The following is a 16,257-nucleotide window of genomic DNA, read 5'->3' on the forward strand; positions in this document are numbered from 1 at the left end:
CCCATGCAGATGAGTAAATAAGTAAGCCGGCAGAGTTCACATAACCCTGGGGACAGCCATAGGACACTGTCACCGCAGATCAGCGTCACTGTCACTGGACCTCACTGCTGCCCCATTAAACACAGCTCGGGGCTCATGTAATTGGCTCAGACTGAGGGTTACCCTTAAACACGAGAGCATGGCTACCAGCACTCATTTACAGCAGGTCCTACACTCTTAACCCCTCTCGCGCCAAAAGGTCCGCAGCAGCTGGATCTGAGAACGAAGGATATTGTGCAAGAAGACAACTTTTCTTCAAGAAGCAGCCATCATCTTCTATGCCATACGATCGTTGCTGCACCTGCCGCCGCGGCAAACTACCGCCTTCAGCTCTGTCCCAGTAAAATAAAGCCAACAGGTTCTTTAAGTGAATGTCTTGATAGGGACATGGACATCATGGCACCTGGTAATCGATCATGCGGGCCTGGGTCATCCACGTATTGCATTCGTTTTTGAATGACCACATGTAATACTACATTTCACCTGCGGAGGAGCTGTAGGAAAAACGAGCAGCCAATTATAACTTCATTTTGCAAAATCAAATGTTTCCCAGGGATATGGAGAATCTGAACCCAGGCAGCTCTCATTTTCAGGGGGTTGTCTTTGAAGAGATCGATAAACGGATAGAAAATGAGGGATTGATAGACGATATATGAAGAGATTTATGAACAGGCAGGATATATAGATGAGATTAGACAGTCGATGTGGGTCAAGCATTTTAAAGTTATTTTTTGGACCAACAAGTCATCGGGTTTTGTGCCAAATTTACAAAACGTCCCAACCCCTTTTTAAAAAAAAAATTTGGTGCATCTTTCCATTTTTTTTTTTTTTAGAATTTTTTGTCTGCTTTTTAAGCTAATAAACTCCCCACTAAAATGCGTGACTTCGTTAAAGTTTGCAGTCGGTAAACCAGTCTGTGTAGTGCTGAACCGCACACACTTGGCCTAAAAAAAAAATCCCCCACGTGACGTAAAAGAAATGAAATTTGGCCCAAGGCTATAACAATTTAAGCCCCACGCAAAAAAAAAACAAAACAAAACAAAAACAAACCCTAAACAGCAAAAAGTCAGAATTTAATCCGAACAAGTGGAGGATAAGCAGTAACACCTCCTGTCACTTTTACCTTGTCCTGACCTTCTAATGTTTTTTTGCCGCAGCGTCTAAATTTTCCAACCTGAGATGATTGATCGGGATGATTATAATGAGGGCCGATCCCTATAATAATCCCTATTGCGTGAAGGGTATATTTAGGAGGAGGTCTTGTTTTCTCCTCTCGCGCTCCCTTCGCCCCTCTCCCTCCCGCTTTCTCTCGCCCCTTTCCTCTTGCTGGATGGATTGGTTGTGTCAGACTCAAACAGCCGCGTCCCTTCATCCCCCCCAGCTTGGTGCTATCATTTATCCCGATCACAGGAGAGAGGGGACCTGTCAGATTGCGCTCGTGTCTTTATTCGCAGGGGCTGCACTGAGCGGCGGTGACAGAGCTGTGAGTGTGTTATTATGTGCAGCGGGGTGATAATGTGCGTCAGTACGTCCGGAGAACGCACTACAGGATCGCTCAATGGTCGACATCAAACCTAATGGAAGAAGCGCGACGAGGAGCCGCGATTTCCTACCTGGCACTAAAACTCAGGGGTGGTGCCATATCGAGACTGCGTGCTCAAAAGTTATAAGCTCAGGATGGGGATAAAATTACTTTCTACACAATTTTTTTTTTTAGTCCTTTTTTCATTCTTAGTCTTTATTTTTTGTCCTTTTTTAATTTCTAGTCTTTATTTTTAGTCCTTTTTTCATTTTTAGTCTTTTTATTTTTAGTCCTTTATTTTTTCCATTTGTTATTCTTTTTAGTTTTAAATTCCATCTTGCAAAGATTAAACAAAGTCCTAATTTTTTCTTTTGTTTGGTTCCCCCCCCCCCTTTTATACCTTTTAAACCACCCTTAATCTCTTTAGTTTTGGGGAGGAGGATCTCACATGGGTTCCCATTGGAAAGGGGATAGGGCCATCCAGGACTGGGCTTCCTCTCTCCAGGTGCTCCTCAGCATCGGTTGGCCACATTATAAGAAACAATGACCAAGAAACATTCATGTAATCCAGCGACTAGTCTACGACATCAGTGCCATCATTTCAGAAGCGCCGTGTGGTGGGCCACTCCGGCTCATCACCGGTGAGTACAGAGCGAGTGACCAGCCCGTACGTCAGCAGCCTACATTAAAGAGGTCGGACACTTGACAACTCCTTATCAATGGCCCTTAAGTGGTGAATAAAATAAAAAAATCTATACTCATCTTCCAATCCAGCACCGCACTCTCCTGTGTCCCCCGCCGGCCTCTGGAGAGAAGCAATGTCACGTGACCGCTGCAGCCAATCAGTGGATTCTAATAAGGTGCAACTTTGGCAGTTTTGGCCGAGCAGAAGTGAAATTTCTCATCAGAAACCCATCTCATCCCATATAAATCAGAGCCCGTGTTACTTCATGTCCGACAAACCATCAATCCGTGTAATATCTTCCATGCAGGAGACATGACGAGACTGTGGATGAGCTGAACGGCTGCCTCTGTCTACACTGATAACAGTGGTGGAGTCATTGCTGGAAAGAGTAGGGATCAATACTACACGGTATTATTTATAGATGTGGTCTGGCGGCACACCACATATCCAGACGGCTCCACAGGGACCAGACCGTCATGTGAAGGGGTTTCTGCATAGACTGAAGGGCAGGGGAATAATGGACACTATCAAAGGGGCCCATGTGATCTTGTATACACAGCACAGGGGCCCCGACATATCAAGTAAGTACCACAAAGGGGCCCAAGTGCTCATGCATTCACCAGAAAGGGGCCCAAGTGCTACTGTATGCACCAAAAAGGGGTCCAAGTGCTCTTCTAAGCACCACAAAGGGGCCCAAGTGCTCATGTAGTAACCAAAAAGGGGCTCAAGTGCTACTGTATGCGCCAAAAAGGGGCCCAGGTGCTACTGTATGCACTAAAAAGGGGTCCAAGTGCTCTTGTGTTCACCACAAAGGGGCCCAAGTGCTCCTGTATGGATGACAAAGGGGCCCAAGGGCTCTTCTAAGCACCACAAATGGGCCCAAGTGCTCTTCTAAGCACCACAAAGGGACCCAAGTGCTCCTGTATGGATGACAAAGGGGCCCAAGGGCTCTTCTAAGCACCATGAATGGGCCCAAGGGCTCTTCTATGCACCACAAAGGGGCCAAAGTGATCTTTTAAGCACGGCAAAGTTGTCCAAGTGCTTTCTATCCACTACACAAGGGTCACGTGCTCTCCTATACACCACACAGGGGTTCATTCACACTTACAAGCATCATAGAAGTTGTAGCGGCCATTTTTACTAGCACTGGAGCCATCACTTAGTCACTGAGCCACTCAGGCTCTTCTGTGGCTCCTCTTAGTGAATTCAATTCAATACCTGGAAGAAAAAAAAAAAAAAGAATCAGGTAATTTGGATCATTCACGCCGAAGCCTAATAACCCTCATTACTTTATAAGAGGGTCCGTCAGGTCACCGTGTGGTTTTCATCCAGAGCCTTAATCATTTGCAGCCAAAGCTTCTCCCCGTCACAAGGTCTGCGGTTTCCTCACCACACAGCGGCCGCTGATCTGCTAGTGTGATATCAGTAGCCAGGGCCCCGATCTGAGGTTACTGGTTCTGGCCGGGCTGGGGCAGCCGAGTGAGACCCGATAGTCCGAGAATAAAAAGATTAATGAGCCATGGTGGGCGCCTCTTCTCTGCCAGGCCCCCAGGCTTGATCTACTAGATAGTGATCTGTGTAGGTCACAGGTGAACTGCAGCGAGCTGCTGTACATGATCGTTTCCCATCGTTATGAAGGCTCATTAGTGTGTGCGGATCAGTGCACCTTCCCCAGCTCATGTCCTCGTGTATCCTGACTGACTGGTTATACGCCATTTTCCCCGTAAGGTCAGAACATCCTCGATAAACAGTCGTCCTTGAAATAATTAAAAAAAAAAAAAAAATTCATAGTTTATTTTGCTCTATGTACATAAATTTCTGCAATCACTTTATGCCCAAATTTTCCAATGTGAAATATACACACTGTCAGGATTCGCCTCTACTTCCAGCTCGAGTGTGCGGTCAGAAGACTGTAAGCGTATGATTTCCATATTTTCGGTCACGTGCCGACTGGAAATCTTTCCTGCTTTTCTCACCGTTTTATCGAGAGACCGCAATGATGAGAGTCAGCTAGAAACAGAAGAGAATCCCGACAGTCTGCATGTTGCACACTGGCAGCTTTCGACAATTTTCTGTTCTGTGCAGCCCAGAAAAACCTCCTCAAGCAAAGACGACAGCGGTCAGGACTGCCACAATGAAAATGAGGAAATCTGGGCGACAACTTCTAAATCACATCGGTTGTCACTCGTCCGATCTTATTCTTGTGCACTGCAAATCCGAAACTCAAATCCAAGATTTCTGCCATGTTGGGTCAAACATCCGTATAACCTATTTACATGACAAAAGAACGGATGATGCTCAGCTGGAGGCTTCTTCTTGTACGTGCGATGCGATAGAGTCAGGAGAATGTTCCCGACCAGAGGAAAAGCTGGATAACCCTCCACGTTCTAGACATCCGCCAGCTTCTTCCCAAAATGTGTGTGCCATGAGGGGTTAATTCTGAGGCCAATCACCAGAGTCTCATCTTGGCAGTTCGCACTTACTCTGCCCTACATATGTCCAACTCTTGGTTCATTTAACCTCTGCTGAGCTGGAAGACGGGATTTCTTACAGGGCAACAATGGGAACCGAGCGAGTGACAGGCGCGTCCTCCTGGCTCAGGGAATCTCTGTAAAGGTCAATGGAGAGGGTGGAGTAATGTGGTAAAAGGGGGGAAGTCGGGATTTTGCCCACAGGGACAGCCTGCTATTGTCTACAAAAACCCTTTAACCTTTTCAGCACAAGAGGAGGAGTATGATGAAGGCCGGAGCGCCGGTTACTGGGCCGATAATGATCCACGTAACGATCCGTCACCACCTTTGTGTCGTCAGAAGACGGTGATACTTTCCATACTCATTACCCAATTTACTTTTATCTTTATTCGTTACCCCTATAGGGGCCATTTTTTTCTTGCGACCACGCACCACTACAGGACACCCAATACCTGCGCTATCGTCACCAAGAGAAATAAAGAGATTTCTGCTCTTGAAAATATATTTTTACACCATTTAAAAGAGGTTTTTTTCATTTCGCAAAGTGATATTGCTAGGATGGTCCGTCACTTTATGATTAGTGAAGCCCCCCCTGATCCGGAGAATGAAGGGGCACGGTGCATCCTTTTAACTTTTTTTTGCCCCGATCATTCAGCTCTGCAGGGGGCAAGCGAAACGGCAGATCCAGGTGGTTGGAGCGGCAGAGTGCAGGGATGTACTAAAACAGCCTTGTTTGCCCTTAAATCTTAAAGGGGTTGTCCGGATTAGGGTACAAATCTGCAAATTTTGAGTCCTCAGTGCAGTGAGGATTCTCCGCTGCAGGTAGCGGGTAGTTATGAGACAACAAGTATGTGATTTGCATATGTCCGGCCACATTACGACTAGTCATGTCTGGCTCACTTGCATTGAGCGAGGCCGCGCACGTCTAGTCTGCATGTGACCAAATGTATGCAAATCATATACTTGCGGTCAAAGGCCCACCGCTGACACTGGAGAATCTGCAGACTTGTACCCTAAGGCCAGACAACCCCCTTTAAGGATCCCATTCATATTAGCTAAAAGTCATCCGAACCTGCCAGTTTCTGTGGGACCATCTGATGTGTATGGAGACCCCCGACTCTCTGCAGACGGATGATGCCGGGGAAGAGAAGGATCGGGCAGATGGAATTTGAATATCCGCTCCATTATGGTAGATAAGAGGCATCTCGGCAGCTTTCTGCTCTCTCTACATGAGCGGGGATGTGTATGGGGACAGGAAGAGGCAGCCATCTCATGTGTATGGCCAGCTATGGGACCACTGATGGACATAATGTGGCTCTTTGCCAATCCTCAGATGACCCAGCTTTACTAATCAGATTTCTCGAATGATAAAACTAAGGAGAACAATTTTTAGGTTCGGCAGACATCACAAGGCTTTAATCTGCTTTTACCGCTCCTAAAAATAATAATAAAAAGTAAAAAAATTCAGGTGACAAGAAATTCCCTCCCCCCCTCCCCCCCCCCATCATCCAAAACCCAATAAGTTTGGGAAACAGTATGGAGACTAGCGTCCTCCCCAGTGACCCAGGGGGGTCTTCCATCACAGGAGATGATCATGGATCCAGGTTCTCTATGATGCATCACAAACACTACAGATGAGCCCAGTATAGGAGCCACGGCTGCCCGATACACTGGGAAAACACCAGGGGGGAGACAAGATGGCCGCACACCATCTGCGTCTGTTTCCCCACCGCGGGCCGGCAGCGATGGCCGCACACCCTGTGGTGGGCCCAGATCATTAGGGCCATGCATTGGCTGCGCCACCCCGACCACCTCTGGGCAGGTGCCATGTTATACCATTTTGGGTGATGTTTTTCTGCAATTTTGTTTTGCAAAAAATATCCTACGATGGGAAAGAAAACAATATGAATCAATAGGGTTCGGGAGGCAAGACCCCCAGCAATCAGCAAGTGATCCCCTTTTTGTATGGATAACTTACAAGTCTGAGTAACCCTTTAATTGCAAGGAAAAAAAAAATGGAGTTCAACATAATTAACAAATGCAACTTTTATCTTCAGCTGCCTCCGTAAAAAAAAAAATACATGGAAAGTGCCCCTTAAAATCAGAAACTAACGGTCAGGTCTTCTCCTGTCCTTAGATAGGACTTCAGTGCAGCAGCAGAACATAGTCCTGGATCGATTTAGGAATAGGCAACTCGATCACCACTTGCGATAACTGGCGATCTCCGAGGCTGCCCCTCACCGCCCGCCGTGCCAAAGCTTTTAAAGTGCCGGGAACGGAGCACAGTGTGAGCAGACGTTGGCGTAGCTGGGCGTCCCGGGCGGCCTCGGGGGGGATCCCTCCTTCTCTTCGCAACCTGAGGGTACCGCAAGCCCTGTGCAGCAGTTCCAGGCATTCCTCCTCCCTCTCGCCACCCAGGCCTCGACCCATCAGAATGGCCAGCCGCCCCGCTGGGTACTGACCCTTGAGGTTGGCAGTGTCGGGCTGGGCCCCGTATTCCAGGAGCAGCCGCACGCTCTCTAGGTTGCCCTTCATTACTGCCCAGCTTAGGGGGGTGTCCTGGTTGTAGTCTCTGGCATTGGCTTTTGCGCCCCCCTCTAGTAACGCCAGCACGCAGCCGTCCATGTTTTTGAAAGCTGCCCAGTGTAACGGAGAATCCTGATTCCCATCGGGGGCATTAGGGTCGGCGCCGTATTCCAGGAGAATCTCCACGCAGGTCTCGTCCTTCTCTGCTGCGTAGTGCAGGGCCGTGCGCTGGTAGCCATCGAGGGCATTCACCTGCAGGGCACAGAAACGCAGTCATGGACTGGATATACCGGATACTTCTCACAGCTGAGGATCTGCTTCAGTATGTCCAGGGTATATAATCCTGCATGAGCTAATGAGTTGGCGCTAATAACAGGTATCCGCCTGGTTCAGCTCACTGAGGAGTGTACACACTGGATGCGATTGTAACAAACCTTCAGCTGTGACATATTAGGTTTGCGTTGGTTTTAAAGCCACAGGAAAAGTATTGTATTCACTGACAGAAAGCAGAAATCTTGAAAATGGAAACAGAACTAGGATTAGACAGAAAACCGGAATCCTCCATTAATAAGACCACTGACATTGGCTCCGTGCTCCAGAAGCAGCTCCACGCAGTCGCCATCGCACACCATGCAGGCGCTGTGCAGGGGCATCAGGGTGTCATGAGGACCATTGACGTCGGCCCCCTGTAGACAGAGAGAAAAGACAAGAGTCAAGGTTAAAGGGGTCCTGAACACGGACATGTTCTATAGGTGGTCGGCCGGAAAAGGATTGCGGCTGTATAATAAACGTCCAACAGAGGTGGGAGAATGGGGGTCTCCTAACCCGCCCCAGGCGGAGAATGAACGGAGAGGTGCGGACGGACGGACGGCTCTCTACATTCACTTCTATGAGAGAGACCGAATTCACAAGCAACACCGAGCCTGACCGCGTCGTATATGAGGACGTCGGATCAGGCTGTGTCGCTCGTCCTTGTGGAGACAGATGTGCTCATTTTTCGGGAAAAGAAAAACAAAAAACGTCATGTGTTCTATGCATTCCCCACCAGGAGAGGATGAGAGACCCCCATTTTCCACATAGGTGGGGCCTACAGCTATCAGGCACTTACCTTCCGGATGAGGGATTCTACGGTGCCTCCGGGCAGAGAGCGGAAGGAGATGGCGCGTATCAGCCGCTCCGACAACGGGCGCTTTCTGTACATATTGAGCATGGTCTACGAGAAAACACATTACAAAAAGGGTTAATTCACCAATAATCTGTCTTATCTGATCTCGGGAAAGCTGGGTGACAAACAAGGAATTCTGGACCCAAATCTGCCGAATTTCACAGAACCCAGCTTTCCCAGAACTCGGATGGCGGCGATCAGGTGCCAGCGCAGGATGATGGGTACGTATGATGCAGACCGCCCCTGCTCTTGGCCCGGTCTTGCCTTTTTCGCACGCTCTTCCGCAGCTCCCTGGAGGAGGATCGCGGAGGTGCTCGCTCTCTGCCTGCACTCACCCTCGGGGGCAGCCTCCCTGCCTCTGGCACTCGGCGGGCACATGAGACGGGGCCGCTGCCTCTAATGGATGAAGAGCAGAGAGCGTCTCCTTCCATTAATTCTTCCTCAGATGGGATGAAATATTCAGCAGGAGGAGGAGGAGGACACAGAACCGGGCTCCCTCGTAGGCAAAAAAAGAGAGCGCTGCCAAATCCTGACACGCGGAGGATATTAGGGGAGACTTTAACCAGTTTGTTGCTGGGGGGAAGGAACAGCTGCACATTGTTAGTCCCCCAGTGCACGACGTGGCGGGACTGGGAGCGACGCGATAACGCGCAGCAGCTGGAGCCTGTCACTGACGGGCCATTTACTCCACGCGATAAACTTTGGGCCGCATTCGACTCCCCTGAGAAATGTTTGGCACAAACAGGGCGAACAGGAAAAGTGACGCCGGCCGAGCATGTATGTGCCACGGAGGGAAGTCTGTGCCATCAGCACCGGAGCTAAATAGGAGAAGATCTGCGTCCGTTTCCCCACCGCGGGCCGGCAGCGATGGCCGCACACCCTGTGGTGGGCCCAGATCATTAGGGCCATGCATTGGCTGTGCCACCCCGACCACCTCTGGGCAGGTGCCATGTTATACCATTTTGGGCGATGTTTTTCTGCAATTTTGTTTTGCAAAAAATATCCTACGATGGGAAAGAAAACAATATGAATCATTGGGGTCCGGGAGGCAAGACCCCCAGCGATCAGCAAGTGATCCCCCTTTTGTATGGATAACTTACAAGTCTGAATAACCCTTTAATTGCCAGGAGAGAAAAAAATGTAGTTCAACATATTTAACAAATGCAACCTTTATCTTCAGCTGCCTCCATAAAAAAAATACATGGAAAGTGCCCCCAAAAATCAGAAACTAACGGCGGTAACTCCGCAGCCCTCTGAGCGCTGTCAGATGAAAAATGCCACCTGGTGGAACAGAGTAGTACTGCATACAAAAATCTACACTGCCACCAGGTGGAGAAAAGTAATACTGCATACAAAACAACATTGCTACCTGGTGGAGAAAGTACTGCATACAAAAATCAACAGTGCCATCTGGTGGAGAAAACAAATACTGAGTATAGAAATGAACAGTGCTGCACAATTCCACTACCCCCCCCCCTCGAAAACACACATAATTATATATATATATATATATATATATATATATTAATATTACTTCCGCCTTTCTGTCGGCAACTTCCGTAACGGAAATCCCGCATCGCTGATTGGTCTCGCCAGCTGCCTGTCATGGCTGCCACGACCAATCAGCGACGGGCACGGTCCGATTAGCCCCTCCCCTACTCCCCTGCAGTCACAGTGCCCGCCGTCAGCTCCATACTCCCCGCAGTCACCGCTCACACAGGGTTAATGCCAGCGGTAACGGACAGCGTTATGCCACGGGTAAGTCATTCCGTTACCGCCGCTATTAACCCTGTGTGACCAAGTTTTTACTATTGATGCTGCCTATGCAGCGTCAATAGTAAAAACATCTAATGTTAAAAATAATTTTTAAAAAATCATTATATACTCACCTTTCACGACGCTCCAGTGACCTCCAGCAGGTTCCGGTGCCAAGGATGGTATGGGAGAAGGACCTGCCGTGACGTCACGCTCATGTGACCGCGCCGTCATCACAGGTCCTGTGCGCCAGCGCGAGAAGGACCTGCCATGACGTCACGGTCATGTGAACGAACTACAAGGGGCCCTCGGAAGGTGAGTATATGTTTATTTTTTAACCTGTGACATATACGTGGCTGGGCAATATACTATGTGGGCTGGGCAATATACTATGTGGGCTGGGCAATATACTATGTGGGCTGGGCAATACACTACGTGGACATGCATATTCTAGAATACCGGATGCGTTAGAATCGGGCCACCATCTAGTATCTCAATATTTGATGGAGAAAAGTAGTACTGCATACAAGGAAAAAAAAAAAAAAAAAAACACATCAACAGTGCCACCTGGTGGAGACAAGTAGTACTGCATTTAAAAAAAAAAAAAAAAAGCATCAGTGCCACCTTGTGGAGAAAAGTAGTACTGCATACAAAAATCAACAGTGCTACTTGGTGTAGAAAAGTAGTACTGCATAAAAAAAAGCAGTAGTGCCACCTTGTGGAGAAAAATAGTACTGCATACAAAAAAAAAAAATCAACAGTGCCACCTTGCGGAGAAAAGTAGTACTGCATAAAAAAGCAACAGTGCCACTTCGTAGAGCAAAATAGTACTGCATAAAAAAAAAAATCAACAGTGCCACCTTGCGGAGAAAAGTAGTACTGCATAAAAAAGCAACAGTGCCACTTCGTAGAGCAAAATAGTACTGCATAAAAAAAAAGCAACAGTGCCACCTTGCGGAGAAAAGTAGTACTGCATAAAAAAGCAACAGTGCCACTTCGTAGAGAAAAATAGTACTGCATAAAAAAAAAGCAAAAGTGCCACCTTGTGGAGAAAAGTAGTACGGTATACAAAAATAAACAGTGCCACCTGGTGCAGAAAAGTACTGCATGCATAAATCAACAATGCCACCTGGTGGGGTAAAGAAATCAACAGCACTACATGGTGGAGATAAGGAATAAGGAGTACTGCATACTGAAATCAACAGTGCCACCTGGTGAAGATAAGGAACAACAGTGCTACTTGGTGGAGTAAGGCTGGTTTCACATTTGCGTTTAAAACGCAAACGCATGTGCTGAAAAAAACGCATGTAAACGCGGTAAAACGCCGCGTTTTTTAGACGCATGCGTTTTTGTATGTTTTATTACAAACGCGGCGTTTTGACGCGTTTACATGCGCTTTTTCATGCGTTTGCGTTTTTTAAACGCATGATGAGAAGGGTGTAACAGCTGCCAATCATCAAAATCAACAAGAAAACCCACTATAAACAGAAAAAGCTAGGGTTAGGGTTTGGATCCCTAACCCTTACCCTAATCCTAAGGGATCTTAACCCTAACCCTACCCCTAACCCTAAGGGATCCTAACCCTACCCCTAAGGGATCCTAACCCTAACCTTTAGGGTTAGGATCCCAAGGGTTAGGGATAGGGATAGGGTTAGGATCCCTTTATCAATTTTATGGTGTGGGGTGGCTTATCAGTGTTTTTTCTTGTTTTTTTTTTTTTTTTACAAAAACGCATGCGTTTTTAACACAACCAAACGCATTTGCTTAAAAACGCATGCGTTTACATAGACAGCAATACTACTACATATTGCATTTCTGCAACACAACGCATGCATACAAAAGACGCATGCGGCGGCAAAACGCATGCAAAAAAACAGATGCGTTTTTAATGTTACGTATAGGGAAAAAAAAGCATGCTTTTTTTGCGCTAAAATGCAGCGACAAAAAACGCAAATGTGAACCAGCCTAAAGCAGTACTGCGTACAGACATCAATAGTGCCACCTGGTGGCAGAAAGCAGTACAGCATGCAGAAATCAACAGTGCCACCTGTTGGAGATAAGGCGTACTGCATAAAGAAATCAACAGTGCCACCTGGTGGAAGAAGTGAGTACTACACACAAATACAAAACTCCACTTTCCAAAAAAAAAAAAAAAAAAACCTCCAAAACCCTCTGATCATCTCAATATTTTCATTTTTCATAAGTCTTGCCTTTTGCAGCTCACCATTTCAGCTCTCCATGATTACATGTCAACGCCTCTATTTAACCCATACGAGCCACTTTTTTCCCCTCTTCTCCCAAAAGCAATAACTTTTTTTTCTAAATTCATCTTTAAACATAGCCATATGGGGGACGAGTTTTAATTTTTAATGACACCATTCAAGTTGCCAAAAAAATGTACTGAAAAATAAAAAATTCCAAGTGAGGTAAAATGTAACAAACACCCCGGCCATTTCTCCATTGGTTTTTGAAGTTTGCTTAAGGCGATGTGCACACGTATTCTGGTCCACTGCAGATTTTTCTGCAGCGGATTTGATAAATCTGCAGGGCAAAAACGCTGCGTTTTTGCTGCGGATTTACCACGGTTTTTACTGTGGTTTTCCATAGGGGCAGTTGTAAAACCGCTGTGGAATCCGCAGAAAGAATTGACATGCTGCGGAATGTAAACCGCTGCGTTTCCACGCGTTTTTTTCCGAAGCACTTTTGTTTCCCATAGGTTTACATGGTACTGTAAACTCATGGGAAACTGCTGCGGATCCGCAGCGTTTTCCGCGTCGTGTGCACATACCCTAACGACTTTGCGGTAAGAATGATCTCGGTAACTTTGCTCAGTACGGTTATGGTGACATCAACTTTTTTTTTTTTTCCAGAGAAAAACAAAAAGGCTTCAGTCCTAACATTATGAGAGCAATCATTACTTTGCTAAAATTTGGTCAGTAGAGTTACATCAAGACTTTTTTTTTTTTTTTGTGGGACGAGATGTAGATTTTCTCACCATTTTGGGTTCACACGACTTTCTGATGATTTTTTTTTGGTCCATTTCATTTGGGAGGAGAAATGACCAGAAAACAACAAATCTGAGGTTTTCAGTTCTCCCCGTTTTGGAGCACAACATATGGAATAATTTTATTAGTTTGGCCAATAAGGGTTTTTGTTTGTTTTTTTACTTTTTAGATCTCGACATTTTTAGAAAAGAGGATGATTTAAAGTTTTTTGATTTCCTATCACCGTGGCAGCGCCCTCTAGTGTGTGTGCCGGGCGTTACAGCTGTACTTACATGGCAGAATCTGGGGTCTTCAGTGGACCCCCAGCTGTGAAATAAACAAGAAAAAAAATAATTACAAATAATTGACAGCGAGGAGAAAGCGTTAATGCGTTCTAATGGGCGATAAATGGTGCAAATCGCAACACAAAAGGTTATTAAGGCACCAACTACACATAACGCGCTACCAGCAGTGCGGGGAACCATAGAAGCCACCAGAACGTCCCTGCTGTGAGCACCGGGGCTTCTGACCACGACCCCCGGGCCGCTGACGGTCACTCACACCCGCAGGCTCAGACTGACACTCACCTATAGCAGCACAGCGCTAGCAGGGCGCTGCAGGACGACTGACACTGTGGACACCGCTTCAGCCAATCGGGAGGCTGCACACTGAGACTGACAGCCGGGCTAACCAATGAATGGACGAAGACGCGAGTGAGGAAGGCGTGACGTAAAAACGTGCATAGTCTCTTAACTTTTTTGGTCAAGGCTGAACACCGTACGTCGCCATATTTATTATTGGCAATTGTTCGACGCGAATGTAACAGTTCATGCTCTGTAGTGATAGTGTAACTGATGTAAAGCGGAAGTGGCATAAAATGCGGCGCAGCTGACAGAACACAATGAATGGTGCTGAAGAAAAGTGAGGCTATTCCCTGTAGCAACCAATCGGCTCACTTCTTTCAATTTCAAGCTAAGACTAGTATGTAAACTGGATTCTGATTGGTTGCTATGGGTAACAGCTCCATGTTTCTTCTTACCTTACATTTCGTCACGATGGTTTCATAATAGGGAAAAAGAGATTTCCGGATGAGTCGTCTCTAAGCTGCAACGGTGCATATAGATGTGGGGGGTCTAAGTCTCCTGCTGCCCCCACATATTAGGCGGCAAACTATGTGAAGATAAATATGTCCGCCACAGTGTTATGGGGGTTCTATATTTGTCACTGTTATGGGGGCTTCCATATATGGGACATTGCTATGGGGGATTCTATATCTGGCACATTGTTATGGGCCTTCTATATTTGTCACGCTGTTATGCGGGTTCTATATTTGTCGCACTATTGTGGGGGTTTCTATAATTGGCACATTGTTATGGGGGCTTCCTTATTTGGAGTTTACATGGACACTCGATCTGATATGAACTTTCTGTTGTAAAAACTTACTACAACATAGACATAATGTCCGCATTTAAAACTCCTTTCTCTTTCATGTCTTATCTACGGCCCCTTTGCTCCTCACCATGACACGTTGAGTCCTCGTCACATCTTCAGATCGCCGTTTCTCACGCAAGGTCACTGCATATGCACTTGTGAAGAATCCTCTCAGGCCTCATCAAAGCTGGAAGTCGCGGCCCAGCGTGAAAGGTCAGAGGATCTCAGTGTGAGCGCCCGCTGCTAATTGGGACAGGAAGCTAGCTCTCGTGGATGAGCGTGTTTGTTGTGCTCCCACAGCAGGCATAGTTTCACCTGGCCCACCTTACCGCTCGCCTTCATAGAATCATAGAATGGTAGAGTTGGAAGGGGCCTCCAGGGTCATCATGTCCAACCCTCTGCTCAATGCAGGATTTGCTAAACCATCTCAGCCCGATGTCTGTCCAGCCTCTGTTTGAAGACTTCCCTCTTTTAGGGATTGTTAAAGGGAACCCGTCACCCTCAAAATCGAAGATGAGCTAAGCCCACCGGCATCAGGGGCGTATCTACAGCATTCTGTAATGCTGTAGATAAGCCCCCGATGTATCCTGAAAGATGAGAAAAAGAGGTTAGATTATACTCACCTGGGGGGGGTGGTCCGATCTGATGGGCGTCGCGGTCCGGGGCCTCCCATCTTCATAGGATAACGTCCTCTTCTTGTCTTCACGCTGCGGCTCCAGCGCAGGCGTACTTTGTCTGCCCTGTTGAGGGCAGGACATAGTACTGCAATGCGCAGGCGCCGGGCCTCTCTGATCTTTCCCGACGCCTGCGCACTGCAGTACTTTGCTCTACCCTGAACAGGGCGGATACAGTACGCCTGTGCCGGAGCCGCAGCGTGAATACAAGAAGAGCTGCATCGATAGGAGGCCCCGGACCGCAACGCCCATCGGACCAAACCGCAGCGGGACCGCCCTTGGGTGAGTATAATCTGACCTCATCTTTCAGGATACATAGGGGGCTTATCTACAGCATTACAGAATGCTGTAGGTAAGCCCCTGATGCAGGTGGGTTTAGCTCATCTTCGATTTTGGGGGTGACAGATTCCCTTTAAGGATTGTGCTTTGAGAATCCAAGTTCAAAGTTTCCCATCCTTCCTGGACATTTTTGTCCTGTAGAGCATCCAGCCATTGGACTCCTTCTATCCTTTCTGCGGCCCTTAAAATGTGCCTCTCTGAAATCCAACCTTGAAATCTGAGCCTTCACAGGTCTTCTTCATTTAATTATCCAAAATTCTATGCCAGCATGATCCCTGCCTCCTAGGGTCCCAGGCACCCTTACTTATGCAACAATTTTCTCTTTGTTTATAAGGATTCGATCCAAGGTAGCAGATCTCCTTGATTTCTTCTCTACCCTTTGGAAGATAAAGTATTCAGCAAGAGAGGATAAGAATTTGCTGGACCTGTTACTTTGCCTGAGAGCGATCCGCAATAAATGTCTGGATAGTTGAAATCTCCCATGATCAATACATCATATTTTTTGAGAACTTGATGGATAAAGCGTTCATTCCTATCTTCAGTAAGTCGAGGTGGCCTGTAGAAAATGCCTACAATGGTGTCCTTTCCGTTCTCTCCCTGTATTCTTACCCATACAGTTTCCATTGAACTCCCAAGTCTCTGAAGCTTCAATCTCTGTGGAGATAT

The 16,257-nt window shown here is 47.0% G+C and overlaps 1 protein-coding gene across 3 annotated transcripts; it reads right to left on the reverse strand.

Annotated features, from left to right (window-relative positions):
* Nucleotides 1-6,698: 6,698 nt before the first annotated feature.
* On the reverse strand, nt 6,699-13,811 carry ASB8 (ankyrin repeat and SOCS box containing 8). Of its 3 annotated transcripts, none has more exons than XM_069734495.1 (5): nt 13,735-13,811; nt 13,441-13,474; nt 8,352-8,456; nt 7,825-7,929; nt 6,699-7,495 (listed from the first exon to the last, which is right to left on the reverse strand). In XM_069734495.1, exons 3-5 carry the CDS (start codon nt 8,451-8,453, stop codon nt 6,863-6,865), a joined length of 840 nt encoding a protein of 279 aa, XP_069590596.1. In that variant the 5' UTR covers nt 8,454-8,456; nt 13,441-13,474; nt 13,735-13,811; the 3' UTR covers nt 6,699-6,862. The 3 variants fall into 3 exon arrangements, with proteins under 3 accessions (XP_069590596.1, XP_069590595.1, XP_069590597.1); XM_069734494.1 differs by having other exon boundaries at nt 13,159-13,474; nt 13,735-13,802; XM_069734496.1 differs by lacking the exons at nt 13,441-13,474; nt 13,735-13,811 and adding an exon at nt 8,744-9,201.
* Nucleotides 13,812-16,257: the final 2,446 nt, after the last annotated feature.

Source organism: Ranitomeya imitator, chromosome 7, assembly GCF_032444005.1.
Source record: "Ranitomeya imitator isolate aRanImi1 chromosome 7, aRanImi1.pri, whole genome shotgun sequence".
Taxonomy (NCBI): Eukaryota; Metazoa; Chordata; class Amphibia; order Anura; family Dendrobatidae; genus Ranitomeya; species Ranitomeya imitator.